General features: G+C 34.6%; 1 protein-coding gene across 1 annotated transcript; it reads left to right on the plus strand.

Annotated features, from left to right (window-relative positions):
• Positions 1 to 2487: 2487 nt before the first annotated feature.
• Positions 2488 to 5202, plus strand: LOC111467039 (7-deoxyloganetin glucosyltransferase-like). The gene is made up of 2 exons (XM_023111819.1): positions 2488 to 3034; positions 4101 to 5202. Exons 1-2 carry the CDS (start codon positions 2512 to 2514, stop codon positions 5051 to 5053), a joined length of 1476 nt encoding a protein of 491 aa, XP_022967587.1. The 5' UTR covers positions 2488 to 2511; the 3' UTR covers positions 5054 to 5202.
• The last annotated feature ends 3346 nt before the right edge of the window (positions 5203 to 8548 follow it).

Consider the following 8548-nt stretch of genomic DNA (forward strand, 5'->3'; position numbering starts at 1 on the left):
ACCTTCTATTTTCGGATAGGGTTGTTAGTTAAAAAATGTATTCCTAATCTATGTTATATTAATAATTAAAATCTTCTCCGTACCCGATAGTTATATGCAATAAGCCGTTGTTGTTGCCTTTTGCTTACATTCACATATAACACCCATTTCAATTTCTCAAATCGTGCTTTCAAAACTCTATTTGGAAATCTCTCTGTCTCGTTTTCTAAAACTTTCTTTGAATGAAGGCTAAAGGCTCGAACATACGTCACTTGGTCATAGGCGGTACAAGAACGAATAGACTTAACTCATTTGTTACTGGGAAGTGAGTGCCGCACAATCACAAGTCCGCTGTCATCAAAGTGCAATTGTGACAAGGTTTAATCTTTTAAAAGTAGGGTATAGTTGGATTGTAACCCTATTTTGGGTTGGTCAGATTGACGTGACCTAAAAAATGTTAACTTGCAAATTGAATAAAATTTTTTAGTTTTTAAAAAAATCAACCCATTCTTATGGTTTGGATTAGGTACTCCAAATTGGTCGAACTATCGAGTCATATGAACATCCCTAAAATATACAACTATATTTATTGTAGTTAATATTATAAATTTAAATATAAATCAATTGATCAGTAATTGACGTTCGTGTATTCACTAGTGATATATATTACGATGTGATATTCTATATAACAAACACACAAATAAGCGATGTAATTATTTAAATTATAAATTTATATAGACATTTAAATCTTTTATTTTCATATAATTAAAGGGAGTTTTTAAGTTAGAGGTTGGGGGTTGAGTCACACAACTTGTAAAAATGTGACCTTTTTTGTGTGTTACGTTTAGAGAAAGTGGATAGGTGAGATGAATCTTGTGAGTCTCAATGTTGTTTGATGTCAAAAAAAAAAATAATAATAATAATAATAATAATTTAATAATATAATCCGATGAAACTTTATGTTATATTCGGATAAATTCGATGTTCTTGATAAGATTAAATGAATGGATCTATAAAAGAAAAAATATGTATAAATTGAATGGATTTGTGATTATAGGATGAAGGTCCCACATGTTAAGTTGATATCAACAAATTAGATTGAAGAAATCTTAGAAAAGAACTTAGTCAATCCACCATTCCTATCGGAGTTTTGTGGGGCATGTAGTCAACTTAATCAGACTTACTCGAGGGTGTTTGGGAGATCCTACATTAGTTGAAGAGGAGAACGAAACATTCCTTATATGGTGTGAAAACCTCTCCTTAACAGACACGTTTTAAAACGTTGAGGAGAAGTTTAGAAAGTAGTAATCAGTTTAGATTTTTCTTATTTCTAGGATTTAGTTTGTAGTTTGTATTCTATTTAAATCGTTGTGAATATTAATGAAGATTAAACTTTTCATCCCACTTTTGTTTCTTATTCTTAACCTGGTATCAAAGCTTCTCGTAGGAAGAAACGAATAACACAAGAAGAGTGAGTCAAAGAAGGAGTAAGAGGAAGGACATAAGAAAAGTGACAGGGACCGAAACCGAGGAAGATGGATGAATTTGGATCACCTTCCACTAGATATATCATTCTTGTAAGCCCACGTCTCAAAAGTTTTAATTTCTGGTCTCTATTGCGATTGTCCCTGATTGAGCACTACAAATCATCAATATTTTCCCTCTCAACAATAAAATCAAGAACTTAGGTTTAGATTAGCGCATGTGCATAAATCTCTTAAGTGATTCAAGGAGAGCACCGATCTTGGTGTTCTTAAATATCAAAATTTCTTTTATGGCAGAATCAATCTTGTTTAGCTAACCAGGAGAAGTTGAAACTGTGATTTCTCATCCTACTCGGAAATTTTAAATAGACATCTCTATTTAGGAATTTCTCATCCGGTTCGAGGTGGAACCTACCTATTAACTTAAACTTGAAAGTGTGAGAGGGGAGATAAAGAACGTAGAAAATTATCACTTTTGAAGGAGTAAAAAAATGAGCAATTTGTAGCATATATTCTATTCCAAAGCTTTTAAGAATATAATGACTTAATGGGACAATTTTGGAGTGCACCTTTATTCTACCCATGAATCAATTCTGACTACTTTTATTTGAAATTTGAGGACTCTATTGACATAGTTAGATTTAAGGCATGACTCTGATATCATGTTAGGAATCACGGATCTCCACAATGATATGATATTGTCCACTTTGAGCATAAGCTCTCATGGTTCTGCTTTGGGCTTTCCCAAAAAGCCTCGTACCTTATTTATAAACCCATGATCATCCTCTAAATTAGGAAAAGTAGGACTCCCTCCCAATAATCCTCAACATGTTTAAGCTAGAGTTTCCCATCTCGAGTCTACCAGTTAAATAGATATCTCTACTTATATATAACTGTTACCCATATTTTAATTTTTTTGGTGTCGTGTCATTGACGATACAAAATTTCTCCCCTATATCGTGTCGAACAATTTTTCCTATAAAAGAATGTAAACAAAACAAACTCAACCCAAATTCGGAAAAGAAAAAAAAGTTAGAAGAGGAGAGAGATGAGCTCATTTGGTATGGTAGAGAATCAAAAACCTCATGCAATGTTGGTCCCACATCCAAGCCAAGGCCACATAACTCCAATGCTCAAGCTCGCAAAACTCCTTCACCACAAAGGCTTCCACATAACCTTCGTCAACACACAACATAACCACAGCCGCCTCCTCAAATCCCAAGGCGCCAACTCCTTAGACCGCTTGCCTGACTTTCACTTCAGAGCCATCCCTGATGGCATGCCATCCTCTGATAGCGACGCTGCCCAAGATGTCCCCTCACTCTGCTATTCCATCTCCCACAACTGCTTGGCTCCACTCTACGATCTCATTTTAGATATCAACTCAAATTCTACCCATGACCTTCCCGAGGTTTCGTGTATTATTGGCGATGGGATCATGACTTTCACCATTGTTGCTGCTCGTCGCTTTCGGATTCCTATCGCCTCGTTTTGGACCGCCAGCGCTTGCAGCTTCCTTGGATACATGCAGTATGACAAGCTTGTTCAACTCGGCTTGGTGCCTTTCAAAGGTATGAAAATCGTAAACATATACATATATACATATATGTTAGATGAATACGACTCTCCACAATGGTATGATGTTATCCACTTTGAGCATAACCTCTCATGGTTTTGCTTTGGATTTTTCAAGAAGACTTTACACAAATAGAGAGAATATTATTTAATTATAAACCTATGACCATTTTCTAAATTAGTTGACGTGTGGACTTTCATCATCCAACAATATATACATAGACATATATATATATATATTTTGGAATCAATGTTTAGAGTATTTTACTTGAGGAAAGAACAAAAACTAAATTAAAAAAAAGGAAATTGTTAATCATAACTGAATTTAAAATATAATGGAATTTGATTCAAAGTACACAAAGATTATAATAATATTTTAATTAATCTTTTACTAAAATATTCCTTAGTTGAAACAATTTTATAATGGTAAAATTTAAAAATTTAATAAAATATTCGATACTTTAGTAGTCATATTATTAAATTAATAAAAAAAATGTCTTTAAACTTTATATTTTCTTTAAAAAATATCAATAGACTTAATTTAAAAAAATATATAAAAAATATCCTTAAACATAAAAAAATAAAAAAAAATAAAAAAAAAAGTTAGAAAAGACAGTTATTGGTATTGATGGATGACGAAAGTACTAATTTAAAGAATGATCATGAGTTTATAATCAAGGAATACTATCTCTATTGGTATGAGGTATTTTGAAAAGCACAAAGCAAAGTCATGAGAGCTTATGCTGAAAAGTGGACAATATCATATCATTGTGGAGAGTTGTGTTCATCTAACATAGTAGCAGAGTCATTTCTTAAACTTAGTCGTGTCAATAGATTGGTAAATTCTCAAATGTCGAACAAAGGACTCTAAAAGAGGAGTCAAGCCTCCTCAAACGCATAGTAAAAAATGAATGTCCCACCTCCCCTAATTTAGAGAATGATCATGGGTGAAAATCTCTGGGTTTGTAAATAAATTATCTAGAGATTTATTATATTTATGTTTTGAAATGGTCGTAAACAAAAGCGTTCCTCTTTAATATTTATTGTTGTTTCATGTTGAAGATGAAAAGTTCTTGACAAATGGAGATCTGGAAACAACAATAGAATGGATCCCACCAATGCAAGAAATTCGTTTGAGAGACATCCCAAGCTACATTAGAACAACCAACAAACACGACATAATGCTCAACTTTTACCTCCAACAATTCGAAGCAATTCACAAAACGGATGCAATAATCATGAACACATTTGACTCCCTCGAACACCACGTTTTAGAAGCACTTTCCTCAAAACTCCCTCCCATTTATCCAATTGGTCCAATCAACCCATTAGTTGCTGAGCTGATCCACCACCACAAACTCCAACAAATCAACTCAAATCTATGGAAGGAGCAATCCCAATGCATGGAATGGCTTGATTCGAAGGACCCCAACTCAGTGGTTTACGTCAACTTTGGAAGCAACACGGTTATGTCACCTCAACAATTGCTCGAATTTGCTTGGGGACTTGCCAACAGTGGCAAGCCGTTCTTGTGGTTCATGAGGCCGGGGATCGTGGAAGGGAAGCCGGCGGTGTTGCCGGCGGAGTTTATGGCGGAGACGGAAGAAAGAGGGATGTTGGGGAGTTGGTGCAATCAAGAAGAGGTTTTGAACCACCCTTCCGTGGGAGCTTTCTTAACTCACAGTGGATGGAACTCGACCATGGAAAGTATGATCGGCGGAGTGGCGATGATTTCGTGGCCGTTCTTCGCCGATCAACCGACGAATTGTCGTTATTGTAACACCGAGTGGGGAAATGGGATGGAGATTGATAATAATGTGAAGAGGGATGAAGTGGAGAAGCTTGTGAGAGAGTTAATGGATGGAGAAAAGGGTGAAGCCATGAGAGGAAATGCTAAAGAGTGGAAGAGGAAGGCTGAGGAAGCTTGTAAGCTTGGTGGGTCGTCTTCTACAAACTTGGATCGACTCGTTTCTGTTCTTCTCACGAATAACGCCAAAAATAGGCATCTTTTCTAAATCTAAACCTAACGGGAAAATCGTTTCAATTTAATAAATAAGGGAATGTTCGAGGTGTATGAACTTGAACATCGTGACCTACTTTTTCATTTTAAAAAAAAGACCACCACTGCATGCATGTCATGACTACTAAGTGTGAAAATCATTTAAAACCCATTAGACAGGTTGGTATAGGTACATTTGGCCTGACACGGGCTAGCGCACGTTCACATTGCCAAAAATCAACCGAAAGAAAGAAGCGCGCATTATATTATGGTGTACGTGTCTATGCGTAATATACTGGAGAAACATCTTATGCTCGTGACATACAACATGCATGAGGTCCCACGTTGACCTATGGTTATGATGCACATCATCCTTCCATTACTTTTCATGACATAACTCCTAATAAGACATGATACGTGTACATGACATATCCTTCATCATTATCATACATAGCTCATCAATGTCTCATAGGCATAAGATAAACATGGTATCCTAACATACATAACATAACATATTGGTAGCACATGCATCAACTCAATGAACATTTCTATAGGGAAGTTTTCATAGCATGACATGTGGCACATTCTCGTTGGCCCACAGAAACTAAGTCGGGTCATACGAATGGTTTGGGTCGCGTGCGAGTCAACTGGTCAGATACATCTAGAGTCTGGTCTAACAACATATTTAAAAATTAGAACCTAATTCCCAAAAGAAAAAATCTCGAATTTAGAGGAAAACTATGTTCAAGTAGAATATTTTCTATTATTTTTAGGATTTAATTTGTAGTTTGTATTCTATTTAAAAGTTGTGAACATTAATCAAAATCGGACTTTAGATCCTACTGGGACTTTCAATCTCACCTTTGTCTCTCACTCATTCTTAACATGATATCAGAGTTTCGTTCTTAAAAGTTGCATTTTAGAACTAAATGGTAGTTTATTGCATCTTAGAGTGCGATAGGGAAATTCTCTAAGTCTTAAAAGCGTGTAGCTATGCTATGTGATTGAGAGTTTGTTTTGCATTTTTTGGTGGGTTTGTTCAAAGTTTTTAAAGTGCATGAAGGAGTTGGTGTAAGTGAACTCAAATAATGCGTTTAGAAGTTAGGTGAGTTTGTTCAAGTTTTAAAGTTCATTTAGAAATTGGTGTATATGGTGCATCTACAAAGTTGAGTAGCCTTGTTTTAAGCTACCAACCTTAGAGGTCGTTTTAGTGTCGGTGGCTTTTAAGTCTTACAATACACTCCGACATTTCTTTTTAACCTAAAGTAATTTTGTTTTGGTATATGGTCGATCTCGTAGTTAATTTGTTTTTAGGTTTCTTATGAAATAGACTAATCATATTTTTGTTCTTGTAAATGGACCATTCAACTTTAGTGCCTACTTTATAGCTAGTCATTATGAAATGAATTATATCATTCTTCCATTTATAAATAGAATTTAGGTTAAACTTGAGGGTTAGTTTTAATTTTGACATTTATATGTTAGAACTTTTATGTTTAATACATCTCTAAACTTTTAATTTTGTATCTGAAAATTTTAAATTTTTTAAAATTGATTGATCTATTGAATGTAAATTTAAAATTTATGTTTAATGAAATATTTAAATTTTGTGTCCGATAAATTTGTAAACTTTAAAAAATACAAAATGTCATAAATAAATATGTCATTTTGAAAGTTGAGAGAATAAATAAATAATATAACACACAAAAAAAATAAACTATAAAAAACCCAAATGTAGAGCCATACCTTGGATAAATGATATGATATTCACCCCAATATATGTCTTAAAGGCTATGTTGTAAAATGATATGATATGGAGGAAAATGGAAAGAGTTGTTTTACATGATTTAATGAATGAAAATATCGGGACCTCATGCGTCATTGTGTGTTATATGTATCGAGGAATCTCCCCTTTTAAGATGGTATGAACGCGTACGTTATGAGGCAGGAAAATGATCATTATGTTTATCATAATGTTGTGACTATCACTGTTCCTACTAGAAATCTGACAATAGCACAAGAGAAGGCTAGCCCGACCAGGAAAGGGGCCTAGGAGGTGTGCGAACCGACTAGTGGGTCCATACTTGCACAGTGAGCCGTGTGTAGAATAGTAAATATATATCCAATTACCCGCTTAGGATAGTCGCCTAAGGGAATATGAATTGAAAGGATAAATCCAATTTATGATTGTATTTGTTTGCATCTAACCTCAATAGCAAGTCACTTAGTGAGTATTTCTTAAAATATTCAGGTCACGTAATACTTCTATTTCACGAAAAGGCAAGACGCTCTTGTATAGCGGACAACGACATCACAAGTCAAGACCATGACACATGCATATGATAGTTGTATTTAATTTTTAGACTTTAGGTTAGAACATGGTGTTTTTACTTTTTAATTTTTATTTATTTTATTTAGTATTTTGTTATGTTGTTTTAGAGATGTTTTAAAACACGTAAATCCATGGTAGTATTTTATGATGAAGTTTTAAATGATTAATTCTGCATAAAATGAGTACGTTATGTAATCCAGTAACGACTTTAGGTTAAGTAGAAATCTAGGGTCATTACAACTATACATCCAACCATACTAAAAAATGAAAGTTGAACACAAGGATAGTCATGAAATAAGCCCAACGGTCATGATATAGGTTGTGGAGGATGCCAGATTAGAGTTAGCTTCGGAACAAGACCTCAATGAATAGGATAAAATGAACATCAACTCACGAAATTTAGTGACATCGGCTTCAACCAACCAAATAAGTGATTTCATTGCTGGCTTGGTTGGACGACTTGTATGATGCATGATGATGTGTGCCCTATGGCCACTGCATGTTTCATGATTATGACTATTAGCATGGGTTATGTGATGTTATTCTATGTTACGTGGTTTATGTCATGTTATAATTTGTGCTATAATATGATTATGCGATATTGTGGAATTATATTTATGATATCGATGCTACATGATGTATAAAACTTCATACACCATGCCATGTAACTTATGTTCAGTATGAAAAATATGACAAGTATTACATATGCATGTCTTATAGGCATGTTATGTTATGAATGAATTGAGATATGACTTGTATCATAAATTTATGTCATGATTTTAAGTTATGGGGACCACATGCATTTATGTATGTCATGTGCATCGAGATACTTCCTCGTTAGAATCAGTACAAACTGGTACTTTACAATCACGATATTCTATGGGTTCTTTCCTTTCCCTTTGTGGTATCCGGTAGCGTGAGTGTGCACTAGCCCGACAAGCCAAGCTCCGGGTGGTACATATACGATCCCCCTGGTGGGCCCATGTGTGCGTGTGTGGGTTTATGTATGGAAGTACTACACATTTAATGGTACTCATACTACAAAGTGGAGCCCAAGGTCATGCCCTAATATTTTTAATAATAGCTCTCATCATATTGCATGTAATTGCATTTTTTCGGCCCAAAAATAGGGTTACTTAGTATTTTTTTTTTTTTTAAATAGTCTAAGTCACATGTTAC

The sequence above is a fragment of the Cucurbita maxima genome, unplaced genomic scaffold (genome assembly GCF_002738345.1).
Source record: "Cucurbita maxima cultivar Rimu unplaced genomic scaffold, Cmax_1.0 Cma_Scf00032, whole genome shotgun sequence".
NCBI lineage: Eukaryota > Viridiplantae > Streptophyta > Magnoliopsida > Cucurbitales > Cucurbitaceae > Cucurbita > Cucurbita maxima.

Bases quoted from the DNA above. Each gene is read 5' to 3' on its own strand.
- LOC111467039 (XM_023111819.1), top strand. From the start codon at position 2,512: ATGAGCTCATTTGGTATGGTAGAGAATCAAAAACCTCATGCAATGTTG. The intron at 3,035-4,100 runs GTATGAAAATCG...TTCATGTTGAAG, and splicing joins CGGCTTGGTGCCTTTCAAAG to ATGAAAAGTTCTTGACAAAT.